Genomic DNA, 14,878 nt, shown 5'->3' with positions numbered 1-14,878 from the left:
TTAATTAGCCACCTTAAGTTTTCGTTCATTTATTTTTGGCTTATTATTACTTTTTAAATATATAAATACTTTCTATTGTTTTAACTGTTGTGTGGACGCAATTAATATTTTGTCATAACGTTATTTTTTATACCAGAATCACCATGTTTGATTTCGTCTTTTCCCCCTACGTAGCGGTGACGCATGTCACGTGACGCAGTGACGTTTACAGTCGGAACCGGAACTAAAACAACAACAGGTGTAGCGAGAAAGACTGTTATTGCTGGTGTTAGTTTTACTGAGTATTTGTAAATTTAAGGTATATTTGTTGTGAGCATATCGTCGCAGCAGTGTTTAGCATTAGCCTGTTAGCCTGACGTGATGCTTATGACGTTTCCTCTTTGTATGTCTGCAGCCGTTGCTTAAACAACTATGGAGACTCGCTTCACCAGAGGCAAGTCCGCTATTCTGGAGCGGCCTCTGAGCCGACCCAAAACCGAGGTGAGCGTCAGCGCCTTCGCCCTGCTCTTCTCGGAGGTGGTGCAGTACTGCCAGAGCCGGGTGTACTCTGTGACGGAGCTGCAGGCTCGTCTGTCGGAGATGGGCCAGCGGGTCGGAGGCAGCCTGCTGGACGTGCTGGTGCTGAGAGAGAAGAACGGCAAGAGGGAGACCAAGGTCCTGAACATACTGCTGTTCATCAAGGTAAACTCTGGCTGTGGAAAACCAGCACCCTCATTGAGATCATGTCATTCATACTACAGGATTCCTGTAGTAAGGTTAGCAACAGTACCATAACTAACTACTTTCACCCAGATGTTTTACAGTGAGCAAGTAATTCTGAGAAAAGCATCTGCCATTTAGAAATGCCTTTGTAAAAATTCAAATATGATGCCAGTTCATTGAAGGGGTTTTACATATTTGGTACCCACACACAAACACCAAAGTCAGTAATAGCTGGTCTAATCCTTTTGTGACCCTACGCCTATATGCTCAAGTCATTGGTTTTGTACTCCAAAGGTATCCGTGTGGAGAGCTCTATTCGGCAAGGAGGCGGACAAGCTGGAGCAGGCCAACGACGACGACAAGACTTACTACATCATCGAAAAAGAGCCCCTGGTCAACACATACATCTCTGTTCCCAAGGAGAACAGCAGCCTGAACTGTGCCGCCTTCACAGGGGGCATCATAGAAGCCATCCTCACACACAGCGGTTTCCCCGCCAAGGTCACAGTCCACTGGCACAAGGGCACCACACTTATGATCAAGTTTGATGAGGCGGTGATTGCCAGAGACAAATCGCTTGATTTGAGATAGAGGGAAGACTGGGACCGTGTGTGGGTGGAGGTATTGATTGTCCACTGGGTTGCCTCCCCCACTGCTGCAGACTGTGATAAAGAAAAATTTACAAATTAGAGAAATGCAAAGGACACAAAAGCCTGCAAGTAAAAAAAAAGTTACATTATTGATAAATGTGCAGGTTATTGTTAATATGTGAAGTACGGAAGTGCATAATATTCACAAACAAAATTGGGGAACTATATAATTATATTGTTTTCTCCCTGAGGTGGAACACATCAAAACATATCTGATATATCTGGCCATGATTGCAAGCTTGATCCTTATAGCATTATAGCATCTAAATCCTTTAGCATGTTTTAACCTGGAATTCTGTATTACAAGATAATGTCTCCATGCACTTCCTTAATAGTCTGTGTTTGTTCATCTAAAACAGGTGATCTCAATCTTGTGCATACAATACTTATTTGAACAGAATATTTAGGCTGAATTAAACAATTTCCAAGAGAGGGATGAAAATTATTCAAGTATTGTTCTATTACTTTATTTTTCAGAATATCTAGAAAAACATTTGTAATGACACTGTTCTCCGCAGACTGTCTTTACCTGTTACTGGAATTTATTCAAAATCTGGGCAGCTCCATTGTGTTTGATGTGTATATGCAGGTTTATAGCTGTATTTTCACTCTGAAATATTTAAATAAAAAACATGGTGAAAGGTTTCTGGGCAACAATGTTTTTATTGTAATAAAGTAAAATAATGCTATTCAAGCTTTTAGGAATTCTGCAGCAAATGGAAAATTACGTGTTTGGAAAAAAGGCAGTGTAGATGAGTCACTGCTGCCATGTTGTGGTCACGAAGTACCACAAACATGTGATCATATGTTTTCAGACTAATGGCTAGCTGAAGTCTGTTGTCTGAAGTTTGATGTGAACTAATTTAAGCAATATTTAATATATGAAGTAATATTTTTATTTATTTTTTATTTATTTATTTTTATTTTTATACAAAATAAAATTATCTATACAACGTAGTTTAATCCAGTGAGTGCATATTTACATTTAGGAATGTGGAAATTTCTATATGGGTCAAATACTGTAAATACCAACTGACCTACCTACCTGTTTGTCCAGTGTGTTAGTGCTCATTGATTTTATGGACCGTTTCGTGCAGTTGTGGTCGGTTGCTCCAATTTATATTTGGAGGGATATGTGACGTGTGGCACCCCGTCTGCATTCAGAGGTGTATTAAAAATAGATTCGTGTAGGTAAAACTCCTCTACTGTATAACAGCGTGGCTTTAAATAAACTGGGACCTGTTCTCTATTACAGTAAACATTGACAGTGTAAAGCCAGTACTTCAGGTTCCCACACTGTTTTCCAGAAGACTTTGGCTCCGGCTCTTTCCAGCGCTTGAGTCTCGCGGTCACGTGACGTAGCGGGCGTCACGTGACGAGACTGCGGAAACGGGCACACGGCAGCGGGGCGCAGGGAGCTCGGGATGGTTTCTGTAAGAGCGGCAGGAGAAACACTCAGTGCTACTGTAAAAACGGTGGCTGGCTTCGGTTTTAGCTCCATGATTCACAGACTCAGTGGCTTTTGAACCTTTGCCGTCATGGCTGCGCCAGATCGCCAGGACGCTTCGGGTAATGTACAGCCCATTTTCACCTTTAATGTCGCTCCTAAACTTCGTCCAGCTCGGAAGTTAATCGTTCGTGTTCTGGCCAGTAGATGGGATCTCGCGTATTCATCTTACCAGGAAGCTGTTTTGCTGCTTTCTGGTGCATTTCAAGTAGCTTAGAGCGGCGTGTAACTGTCTAAAGGATTTAATGTCGGCGCGTTAACGGTGATCTGAGTCACAGCAGCCAAACATGTGAGGGGAAACACAGTAGGGTTCATCAGCTGTTTTCACCAGCAGCTCTCACAACATCAGGCGTTTACTGCAGCTATTCTGTGCATGGATATACATTTATGATCACCTACCGTCCACGTTTGGTCTTTAACTGGTTTGTCTAATGGCACAAGATAAGATAAGAACGTTATTATCTATGATCATGTTTAAAGTCAGTTAGTTGTCTCCTTCATACACAAATGAGCCAGTCTCACTAAAAAGTCTTTCTTTAAATGTAAATGTTTTCTGCTTCTCTTTATTTACATTTAAAACCTAGCGGTTGTCCTGAAATGCACTAACACAATCAGTTCCAGCACATAGTGGCTGAATACACTACTGAAGTGGATTAGACTGCTTGATATTTGTACTTGTTGGATTGCGGAACTATTCTAGCACATCCTGTGCCTCTGGATGTCTGAGGTTGGAGACGTTGCGTGATTTTCTTGATCTGAACAAATTGACCGAATCCATTGAATCATCTGACTCTTTTAATAGCTTCAGCTCAGCTTTTATAAGCTCCGCTCATGCCGATGCAGGATTTCTGAGACCACTACTGATTTCCAGCTCTGAGGTCTTAGAAGCCTTTTAATTGTATCTTGCTTTACTAACTTCTGTACTGTCTGTTGCTGTTTTGTTGCATTGGGTCATTGTTGCTCCAAGTGACTTAAGTCTGCTTTGCATTACATTTCTTATATTTCTGCTATCAGTGCACACGTCACTTAACAACTGCTGTCCTGAGTCGCCTTTCCCAGAACAGCGTCTTTCCTTTGTCTCTGCTTTGTTATAATTGTTTTGAGGGGGATCGTTTCTGTGCAGTGGTTTTCCTTTTTGGTATTATGTCCTAGTTTGTTGCTTTACATACTAACTGTTACATTCATCTGGTTATTTGACATCTGTATGCTGCTCATGCCTGGTATTATTAAATAAAGGAAATGAAAAAAATAGATCTATGTGTTTAGAAACAGAAAAACATAAAAAGCACATTTGAGAGCAGAACTAAAACAGAGAGTGTGCATTAGCTTCCCATGTGATATTTTGTCTGTATCAGACTGGATCCAGGTCCCGTAAAAATGGTTCATAACAGTGAGGGTTTTAATCGACGGACTTGAAGCGATGCTGGTGTTTCCGCCACCATGACTTGGGCGACTCTGAGCCAGCAGGGCCACATAGTTTTGTTCAGGTTGTGGCAAACTTTGTGTAGCACAGGAATGACTGGCACTCGCCACTGTATGTGTGGGTGATGTCTGCCATGACATCAACACAATCCTCTGATTTAAACTATGTATACAGATGCTCGTGCACCTGTTGTCTGCAAGAAATGTTATGTGGCTGGAAAAATTTGCTGTTCAAGACACACAAAGCTTTGTTAGGTCATCCTCCTTTATGGTGAAAGTCATGTAAATCCTGTTGTTTTCAGCTGATTGGGTTGAAGCTAAGTTCCCTTGTGGATGTTGCTGATCTCGCCTCCACAGCTTGAAGCGTCCACTGGTTGACATCAGGTGTTGGTTGCTGTAGGGAGTGAGCCCTGTAATGATGGCCTTGCTCTACTGCTGGCACTCACGTGTGGTTATCATACAATCTTAGTTACAGCTCATTTCCTATGGTGAGTCATTTACCGTCAGCATTTCAGCCAAAACGAGTAAACAAGCTGTGGGTTGGTACATGTTAACAACAAATGAAAAGATATATATTCAACAACTGCATAGTTTTGAAAAACAACAGCCTGACAGGCTCTGGTTTGCATGTTTAAATGTGGTGAAGTGGTTACGAGTAATTCCAGTCCCAAACGATTCTGTGGGAGGTTTTTGCGTTGAACTTTCATCTAATTTGCACTTCGTGCTGCCTAATATTGAACACAGGCGACATTCCTCCCTTTTCACTTCTTATTTCTATTGGTCTCTGCTAATCTGGAGCTTTACTCTGCTGACTTTTTACTCTGCTGACTTCCTGCGTCTTGAGTTTGGATCCAACTCAGCAGATTATCTGACCTTGCATGTGCTGACTCTGACTGGTCGCCAGTGCCTCTGTATCTTCCCCAGTCTGTCGCCAGCTGTGTCATAACAAGTCATTTCTTTTTTTGTGGCGTGAGCAAACCGAGCGACACCGCGTGTTGTTGCTTTCTAGCATTTGGGTCTTGTGAGCCCGAAACTTGTGATGAAGCTCAAACATGATTAATCCATTATGTAATTGGGGTAATTTCCAAGTTTAAATTAAAATTCAAATCATAGAACCACAGGCTTCACATGTCTGGATTCCTGTAATGCTTAAATTGTTACATCTCAACCAGTTTCATTCATGAAGAATGGAAAAGAAATGCTGATAGCTCAGTTAAAATCGTCTTTACATTGGTTATAACATGCGTGGTCCCTGGACAATGTTATGTGCTTTGCAGCGTGAACATTCCAACTTTAATTTAAATGAGTCCTTGTAGCTTTGGAGTTAAAGGGGTTAAATCACATGCTGATCACATGGTCGTTGTACCAAAGGGGCCCAAGAGAAGTAAAGCCAGACACAATGAGCGAGAGAGAGAGAGAGAGAGAGAGAGAGCGATGAAAGTGATGAAAGTTAAGGAAAGATAAGCCAGAAACTCATTTCATGACACGACATGTTGCGCTGATATGATTTTGTCTCTGACGTCTGTGTTCACCATGTCACTGCCATTCTGCACGTTGGAGGCTTTTTTACTATGTAACTCGTCTTAATCTGACAGTCACACTCCATCCGTGCACAGTTTCAGTATTTTTCATTCTGCTGACATTATTGGACATTAATTCAAATAACAAGGATATAAGATTTGTACTGTGGCGGCTGATCCCTTTGTGAACTCTGAGCCCATCTTCTTTTTATTCACATGTATGACGTAGACGGAAGAGCAGAAGAATGTTGAATGCTGTTTTCCTGTCTCCCAGAACACAAAGGCCTGTCGTGCTCGGTGGTTCACTACGGCTCGACGGACAGCGGCAGCGGCAGCGGCGAGCATGACCTGCATGGGAGCAGCCTTGACAACCATGGCTATCCCACATACGCAGCCCAGGGTCACTGGGTCAGCGCCGATCAGGACGACGAGGACCTTCGCAGGAAGCTCAAATACTTCTTTATGAGCCCGTGTGATAAATACCACGCCAAGGGCCGCAAGCCTTACAAACTGGTGCTGCAGCTGCTCAAGATCATCATCGTCACTTGGCAGGTACTTTACATGTTACACGACTGGTGCAATAGCCGTCTCACAACAGTGCTTCTGCCTCCTGGTCTGTACTCCTGCTCATAATTCATCCTTTGCTCAACACCGTACCCGCTTCGCTTGCAGTTGGTACTGTTTGGCCTCAGTAACCAAGTGGTGGTGACCTTTAAGGAGGAGAACACCATGACCTTCAGGCATCTGTTCCTCAAAGACTACGACGAGTCCAACGGCGACTCCTCTGCCATTTACAAACAGCGCGACGTCTATGAGCACATGTTCTACGCCGTGGAGCAGGTAGGAGGGAGCTGCAGGAACACCAGTCAGGTCATTAACTGGGCCGTACCGCCGGCCAGAACTGACAGCAACTCATTGCTTAGAACAAACAGAGCTCCTATTTAATTTATACCTTAATAGCAACTTATGCTGCAACATAAGCAACATAATTTGCTTTAAGAACACTCAAAGAGGCTTGACACATAATTATATTAAAAAAAAAACATTTCACCCACAGAGATTTATATAACACACTATAAGTATATATATTACACCTTTTACAGAGTCTGTGTTGGCTTCTCATGAACTAATTTTAATCAGGCAACAGAAAGTTGCTCTTACGTGTGTTGGATATGGAACAAAGATGACTTACTGAGAAACAGGATTTCAGAGAAGTTTGATTGATTTGAAACTGTTGGGCAGTTTTGGTCACTCCCAGCGCTGCAGAAAAACAGCTCACTTCCTTGTTTCTCTTTCTACTGTTGTTTAATCGTCGCTGCCAAATGGTTTGTAGAATTTGTTTTTAATATTGGACATACCAATAACTCAATACAGTTTCTGCACCGAACGTCATAGGCGGCTAATAATCTAGTCAAGCTTGTCCTTGTGCTTGTGAAAAATTCAATGGCCCATCCAAAGATAACAAAGTGTACAATCCATCAAGCAGTTGTTTGGACATTAGCCACAACGTACCTGTCTGTCAGTCTCAGCTCAGGTAAAGAAAGAGAAGGAGCCCAGACAGCATGGCTCTGCTGCTACTAACACTAGATAAGGTGTTTACATGGTGATCATGAAGATATCAGTCATTTTATTGAACCCTCTCACAGGGAAAGAATTCACACTGTACACACTGGCAATACAAGCAGAGGTCAGAGATATAAGTTCAGGCTGTGATTTGGACAATGCTGACGCAGCAGATTGTGACCCAGTGCCTCCATCTTGTTTCGGACAGATTGCGAGTTGATTTAGAGGCTTAATCAAATCATATTCTGGGCAGTTGGTTTATTTGTGACAAATATCCAGCTACAGATATTAGCTTGAGGTGAAACCTGTGGTCCTCCCTCCAGTATCTGGCCCTGCCGGAGACCACGGTGGGACGCTACGCATACGTCTACGGCGTGGGTGTGAATGGAAGCGCGCTCTCCCTCTGCCAGCAGTACTACAAGAAGGGCCACATCGACCCAGCCAACGACACCTTCATCATAGACCCTCACGTCGTGACAGGTACGTGAAGCAAACTGGGCCGTGTGAACAGCTGTGGGCTCCGTAGTGATCCTGTGGTGGTCGTGTGCAATGAGGAGGCTGTATACACATAGTTTGAATGACACTGCCTTAAAACAGCTGATAGTTAGGTGAAATGTGTGTATATAGGGTATCTTCAAGTGGAAAATGTCTTCCTCAGCATAAGTGGAGGCGTCCGACACCATTATGTCTCTTGTTTTCATGCTGCCCTTTCATCTTTCATCCATCATCAGGGGAAACGTAAGGGAGGCCCCTGCCGCTGATCGGTTGTTATGGGTAGAAAAGCTCGTAGCAGATGTGACCATTCGATCCTGATGACTCTCATGTGCTCACGCCCTTTGTATTGTCCACCTAACAAGCCTATTCAGGTCAGGTGAAGCCCGAACCCACCGTGGAGGACAAAGTCCAACTTTTCCCTCCGAAGACTGAAGAAGCTACTCGGATTCACGATGAGCGATGAAACGTTTCGCCCTAACAAGAAAGAAGTCAAGTTGCCGTGACTCGACTTCCAGATGCTTTGAACATAGTTTGGTTTTATAGAGCCAGAGGCCGACCGCAGTACAATTATCTGCAGACTATCCAGTGTGACAGTTGTATCCTGAGGAGGTAAAACAAAAAAGTAAACATTTATCACTTTCATCATAATGTCTGAGTAAGAGGAATGTGAGCTGCCAGACCTGCAGTGTGGAGGGTATTATTATTATCTTTATAAAACATGAGCACAGCAGTCATTCGTCCTTTGGGTCTGCAGAGGACAAAAGCACACGCCGACCTGCAGAAAGGGGCTGTGATCCTTCAGGAGGAGCCACAATAGTCCAGGAGTGGAGTTACACTTCAGTAGTTCATTCGTTTATATGGGGTATTACTGTATCAACACTGAATACGTGCTTGGCCAGTGCACGCTTTACCGCTCTTCTGTGTTGTCACCAGCAGGCTTATCTGTGTGCCTTACTTATATCTATGTATATTACACTCTCATTTACATTCAGAAGTGTATCACACTATCAGAGTTTTCACTTCCTCATATCAGTGCTTCTTTTTTTGCTGCAAATTAAAAAGGAAGTAAGGACAACAGTGGAAAGAATCTCACATTAAAACGTTTTTTTATATTGGAAAGCCTAGAAATATGTTTTTGTTTATTGTAACTTGAATCCACACTATACTTTACTCATCATAATGTGTCTTTGTCCTTCTTGTCTGCAGACTGCATAGGTGTGAACCCTCTGTCTGTCCCCCCGCCTGTATTTGGCAGCAGCTACAAAAACTTCACGCTCAAGTTTCACAAGTAAGACTCCATTATTCACATAGCTCCATCTTGTCTTTGTTCATCATCTTATTTCATGTGTGTCTTAACATTTTTAGTAATTCTGTTTTGATGCTTTCTGTCTTTTCCACTTCCTCTTTATCCTCTGTCAAGGCTCATTAATGTCACCATAGAGTTCCAGTTGAAGGCAATCAATATACAAACCATTATCAACAATGAGATTCCAGATTGCTACACCTTTTACATAAGGGTAAGTAAGTGATCGATTTCTCTCCAGCCATTCACAAACATAATGTTGAATGTTGTTTATTTTGTGATGCACTTAACGTTCACTTTCATCATTTTGATACGGTCTCTGTGTATGAAACGATTAGGGTTGTATTAATCTGTATCTGTATCTGTATCTAATCGCCCTTTGGTGCCCTATCTCTCCAGATAGTTTTGGACAACAAGGCTCATAGTGGCAAAGTGAAGATCCGGTTAGAAAACCAGCCCACAATAAAGGAGTGTAAAGACCCCAGCGTCTCCGGACACGGTGAGACGCCAGATGAGTGGGAGCTTAAGGGTGTAGCATTAAGAGAGAGACAATGTCCTGCTGCAGCAGTAGTACAGATGCTGAGAAGCAGCGAGCACAGTAACATGAGTGCATTTGTGGCAGTTTTACAACCTCTTTCTCTCTCTCTCTCTCCATTTGAACCCCCAGCTGACAGCTACTCCCGTTTGGCGTTTGATGTCATTGTGTGTATAATGTGTCTGCTGTCCCTCGTGCTCTGTGGACGCTCCATAATTAGAGGCATCGTACTGCAGCAGGTAAGTCTGCTACAGCCAGCAGAGGGCCTAATTAGAAGGACTCATAACATGCATGATGACGATACTAGGCCAACACTAAGGGAATGGTGAAAATAATGCTTTGTTTCTATTACCGAATAAGAAAAATATCGTTTTTCTGTCTGTATTTTCCAGGAGTATGTGCTGTACTTTAAGGAGACTCTGGACCGTAAGGTTTGCTGGGCAGACCGCATGGAGTTCATCAACGGCTGGTACATCCTCCTCATCGTCAGCGATATCCTCACCATCACTGGCAGTATCATGAAAATCGGCATCGAGTCTAAGGTGCTACACTCTTCAGTGACATCAGCTGCCTTACATAAGCTATCATACAGTACCATGAATGACCCAACGCACAAGGACATCATAAAATCCCTCACTTACTGTACCTGTAAAAAACTAAAATGTGTGTCTTGAAAATTTAAAATGATGCATGTTTAGCAGTTGCTTCATACATGTAAATTAGGCCAAAATCTATATTGGGATCATCATGTGTTTCTTTTCTCTTGACAGAATATGTCCTCCTATGACATCTGTGGCATCCTGCTGGGGACCTCCACGCTCCTAGTGTGGGTGGGAGTTATTCGCTACCTCACGTTCTTTCAGAAGTACAACGTAAGTGTAAAACCACCAGTGTGTACGAGGAGATGCGGTGTAATTTACTGCTAATTTGTTATTTATTTATTCTTTCAAACATGCAAAAGCAGTTGAAATACCAACACACATAAGCTCACACACACACTAACGGGTGGATGTACTTAGTCTAGCTGATCAAACTGATCTGGTCTCTCTCCCATTCTTTCTGTTGCCTATAGATCCTGATCATCACACTTCGAGCAGCTCTGCCGAACGTGATTCGCTTTTGTCTGTGTGTGGCTGTCATCTACCTGGGATACTGTTTCTGCGGCTGGATCGTCCTGGGACCGTACCATGTAAAGGTGAATAAACTGTAACTTGCAGACAGGAAAGGGGCATATTATTTGACAAATAATTGACAATATTGTTGAAATTATTTGACTGACATTTGCCTTTTAGCTGAAGTGTAATCACATGTTTCCGTAACAGCTCAACATTGATTTAATTTAAAAATGATTGCAAGTGTTTTGGAGATATGCAGTGTTTTAGACATGCATCGTTGTACCATACTGCCTTCCAGACCTTCCACTGATTCCTTTTTTTATTTGTGCATTTTGTAAGCTTTTGTAAACTTTCTGTTCACTCTGCCCAGTGTTTGAACGTACGAATCAAATTTTGTTGCTTGATTTGTTGGTGTGTGTGTGTGTGATGAGCACGTTTTTAAAATGTGAATGGCTGTTTTTTAGGACATGAAAACACACCCGTCCTCTCAGCCTAAATATCAAAAAGGGATGAGCATCGTCATTCTTTTTCAGTGAGGGGCAGTAGATGATTCCTTGTTGGCTTATCAAACTCTGGTGTTTGTGGACACTTCTCTACTCACAGATGGCGATACTTCACAGTGAGACACAGAAAACTGTAGTTTTGTTTGTCTTTCCCGTGTACACATGCTGACTTTGTATGTGCAGCCAATGAAACTGTTATTCACTTCCACTTCTGGTACATTGCCTGCGATGCAGTATACTCACAGGACACTTCGCTTACTGTAATGTTTCCATTCCCTGTTTTTACTCCCTCAGTTCCGTTCCTTGGCCATGGTTTCGGAATGTCTGTTCTCCCTCATCAATGGAGATGACATGTTTGTGACATTTGCGGAGATGCAGGAGGCCAGTACTCTGGTGTGGCTGTTCAGCCAGATTTATCTGTACACCTTCATCTCGCTCTTCATCTACATGGTGCTGTCGCTGTTTATTGCTCTCATCACAGGAGCCTATGAGACCATTAAGGTAGGAAATGTCCCACTTCTAGTCTTCTGACTGCATATTATTACAGAACAGGAGGGCAAGTAGTGCAATTTGTTTTGTTTCCTCAGCACCAAACCCAGGAACCCATCCACATCACAGACCTGCATGCTTTTATAGCCGAGTGTAAAGACGCACCAAACTCTGGGAAATTTAGGGGTCTGGAGACCTCACCGTGCTCTTTCTTCTGCTGCTGTGACAGGTAAGGCATGCAGACAACAGAAGACAAGAGAAGACAACACTGATCTCTCCCACAAACACAACCATGAGCTGAATATCTTTTACAGATAATGAAATCTGGGTGTTCTCTTCCAACCCTTTTTAAATGAAGAAATAATTCAGACCAGGTCAAATGTAGTAGAGAGAATATCATAACAGAGAGTATCACAATAGAGAAGGACCACACAAAGGGCTACTGAACCAAAGAGAAGCAAACAGAGCTGCAAATCTACAGAAGGATCTACTATCGCACATAAAAAGAATGAAAAGAAGCAAAGCTGCAGCTGCTTCAGAGAGGCAGTTTTTCTGCACTGTTTGTCCCAACCTGTTATCAGATTAGAAACCAAAAGGCTGGTGAACAACACAGGAAATACTAAATAAAATACAGTATACTGGATAATATAATATTTTATGGCAACATGGTCTCTGTATTTTCATGTCATTTCTCTCCAGTAGCTATCACAATAAACATGAAGTTCAAGTTTCTAAAGAAAGGTTTAAGGTTTTTAACATTATGATTTTATTTTTGTGTTTTCTTAAGAATGTCTTCTTACCTACTTTTGTCCTTTTAGATATAATCTTAATATATATCAGATATAAATCAATAAAGTATAAAAATAAATGCAAAAGTAGTAAATATTGTTACATCTTTTTTTCAACTGTTTTCCCCAGGACCACAACATATGAGGACGTGCTGCTGGTGAACTGAAGTTGACCTTAGTGATCTCTGGAGCGTCTCTAGCGCCCCCTGTCGACCACAGGGACGGACTGCACACTCCTGCCGTTTAGCGTCTGTGTACCCAAATGCTGTATCTGGGTCAAATCTCAGCATCAGCTCGCCAGACGCTGAGGGGGAGGAATATGAAACAGCGGTCGTCTTTTTAAACATAATATTTCCAGGAACTGAGTCCATGACGAGGAAACTGGGGCTGATTAAAGACTGGAGCTTCCATTTGTCAGCCACAGTATCAATGAAGGCACAGACTCCTGGTTTGCAGTATTTTTTAAAATGTATTTAACAGTGCAAAATGCTCAATTTTGAGCGAGACCTGTTTTTGGTACACCAAGTGGGTACAAGTGCCATGATGAGGACTTCATGTTGTTTTATTGGTGTCATCTGTTTTTATGTTTGTGTTTTTTTACTTTTATAGTATTTTACAATCACTTACCTTTCTGAGACAGGGATCTTAAAGTGAGTGGTTTTTACATTTACCATCTACATACATATACAAAAACAGATTCTTTCACCTGTGCTCAACTCATTATTGCACTTCACTGCAAAAATTAGTTGAAGGAAGGCGACAGTAGCAAGCAACAATTTTACTACATGTAAATTGATCCGGAATGAGAGAACAACATCCACGTTAAGATGTTTTTTATCAGACAGTCAAATTGACAGCATAAACTGCCACAGGGTGAGGTTTCGGACGCCCGATTGATTTGTTTGCTCCTCGGTGAGCGGCACGTACAGTATCACATTCTCAGATGTGAATCTTTGTTTCGTTCCTGCCTGCCTGTAGTGCATTGTATCAGGTTCATCTGAGTAATGATCAGTACAATAGCAGGCCCCCAGTCACTAATGAGGCCCTCTAAGGCTGTGGTTAGAGCAAAGCTTTCCTGCTGAGATGCAGACATGTTTCTGTAATGATGCCAAAGTATGTCAGTGGTTCAAGAGTTACAAATGGTGCCTCTCTTTTTCATCTAACTTTTTATGAGAACAAAACTTGAATTGCCGTACAAAGTGGAGCAGGGTTGTTCATAGCTCATAACAATGAGCCTAAAAGGTATGTTATAGTATATACATGCATATATAGCTCTTTAGTTTGTTTAACTGGATCTTTGGTGGGAAAATTAGAACGCACAATAGTTAGTCTCAGTCTGTTTTAGAAGAATAGTTTGAGGTATAATGTCAAATCCAAACACTATCAAGTTAATGGATAAGATTACAGTATTGGACTGATTTATGTCATTATCTGTGTCACATTTGATGTAATCAGTCTAACAGTGTGGAAATAAATGTTCCAAATGTTCCAAATGTTAATTTTAAATGTCATGCATTATGTTGATGTACCTGTTCTACAATTTGAGTGTTAGATTATGTTTTGTTTACAGCCTCCACCTGTTCGTGCAAATGCAAACACAGTCATCCTTTGTCATATATGTGTTGCCAATCTGCTCAGTAAAGTTTCCTGGATCATCTTTGATAATAAAATCTAGTTTTATTTTTCAAGTACAAATGATTTAACTAGATTAAGGATGGTCATTACCATCAGTCTAAGTGATGGTAATGGAAGGTTAGTATTCAACTGCAGTAGCTTTGAAGGATCACTAGAGGGACCAAGTAGTTTACATGTCCATCCAAATGAATTCTTCATTTAGCACTGTAAGTACAGGTTTGTTTGTTTTTTAACTTCTAGTAGAATAAAGTGGTAAATTGAGGACTTCTAGAATATTAAAATGATTTATATATGTCTATATGTGTGTGTGTGTGTGTGTGTGTGTGTGTGTGTGTGTGTGTGTGTATATACATATATACACACATCTTAAAGTAGAATTAGAAGTAAAGTAGAAAAAGAAAATTCTACTTTTGGATCTTTTTCTTTTTTTTAATCTTCTTTAGAAAAGTCCTCAATGATGAGCTCATTTCCTGCTTATTGAGCTTGAGTCTTGGCAGCTGATGTAGCACATCTTTGCTTTCCACCACCCACTTAACCTAATATCATCATGCATTATGTACTACTCTCGCTGTGCCTTGATGGTTTGTGTCTGACTGTGTGGGAGAGGAAGAAATAATAGTTTAATGCACCTCATAAACATGTTGCATTCAT

The 14,878-nt window shown here is 41.7% G+C and overlaps 2 protein-coding genes across 5 annotated transcripts; both read left to right on the top strand.

Annotated features, from left to right (window-relative positions):
• Nucleotides 1–141: 141 nt before the first annotated feature.
• Nucleotides 142–1,997, top strand: trappc5 (trafficking protein particle complex subunit 5). 2 transcript variants are annotated; one of them, XM_029158473.3, is made up of 3 exons: nt 142–238; nt 395–681; nt 997–1,997. In XM_029158473.3, exons 2-3 carry the CDS (start codon nt 412–414, stop codon nt 1,291–1,293), a joined length of 567 nt encoding a protein of 188 aa, XP_029014306.1. In that variant the 5' UTR covers nt 142–238; nt 395–411; the 3' UTR covers nt 1,294–1,997. The 2 variants fall into 2 exon arrangements, with proteins under 2 accessions (XP_029014306.1, XP_029014296.1); XM_029158463.3 differs by having other exon boundaries at nt 148–298.
• Nucleotides 1,998–2,725: 728 nt separating this feature from the next.
• Nucleotides 2,726–14,287, top strand: mcoln1a (mucolipin TRP cation channel 1a). Of its 3 annotated transcripts, XM_029155599.3 has the most exons (14): nt 2,728–2,921; nt 6,076–6,353; nt 6,474–6,641; nt 7,688–7,844; nt 9,066–9,147; nt 9,280–9,376; nt 9,562–9,661; nt 9,830–9,936; nt 10,090–10,239; nt 10,468–10,569; nt 10,770–10,892; nt 11,610–11,816; nt 11,903–12,033; nt 12,723–14,287. In XM_029155599.3, the coding sequence occupies exons 1-14, from the start codon at nt 2,891–2,893 to the stop codon at nt 12,757–12,759; spliced, it is 1,770 nt and encodes a 589-aa protein (XP_029011432.1). In that variant the 5' UTR covers nt 2,728–2,890; the 3' UTR covers nt 12,760–14,287. The 3 variants fall into 3 exon arrangements, 2 of the variants coding, with proteins under 2 accessions (XP_029011441.1, XP_029011432.1); XR_003786383.3 differs by lacking the exons at nt 11,903–12,033; nt 12,723–14,287 and adding an exon at nt 11,277–11,431 and having other exon boundaries at nt 2,726–2,921; nt 11,610–11,750; XM_029155608.3 differs by lacking the exons at nt 11,903–12,033; nt 12,723–14,287 and having other exon boundaries at nt 2,726–2,921; nt 11,277–11,752.
• Nucleotides 14,288–14,878: the final 591 nt, after the last annotated feature.

Source organism: Betta splendens, chromosome 1 (assembly GCF_900634795.4).
Source record: "Betta splendens chromosome 1, fBetSpl5.4, whole genome shotgun sequence".
In the NCBI taxonomy this organism is placed as follows: domain Eukaryota; kingdom Metazoa; phylum Chordata; class Actinopteri; order Anabantiformes; family Osphronemidae; genus Betta; species Betta splendens.
This window is presented reverse-complemented; position numbering and strand designations above follow the sequence as displayed.

Excerpts from the sequence above, each read along its gene's own strand:
- trappc5 (XM_029158473.3), top strand. The coding sequence starts at position 412 with ATGGAGACTCGCTTCACCAGAGGCAAGTCCGCTATTCTGGAGCGGCCT. Across the intron at positions 682-996 it reads ACATACTGCTGTTCATCAAG|GTATCCGTGTGGAGAGCTCT; the intron begins GTAAACTCTGGC and ends TGTACTCCAAAG.
- mcoln1a (XM_029155599.3), top strand. The coding sequence starts at position 2,891 with ATGGCTGCGCCAGATCGCCAGGACGCTTCGG. Across the intron at positions 6,354-6,473 it reads TCATCATCGTCACTTGGCAG|TTGGTACTGTTTGGCCTCAG; the intron begins GTACTTTACATG and ends CTTCGCTTGCAG. Across the intron at positions 9,937-10,089 it reads GAGGCATCGTACTGCAGCAG|GAGTATGTGCTGTACTTTAA; the intron begins GTAAGTCTGCTA and ends TGTATTTTCCAG.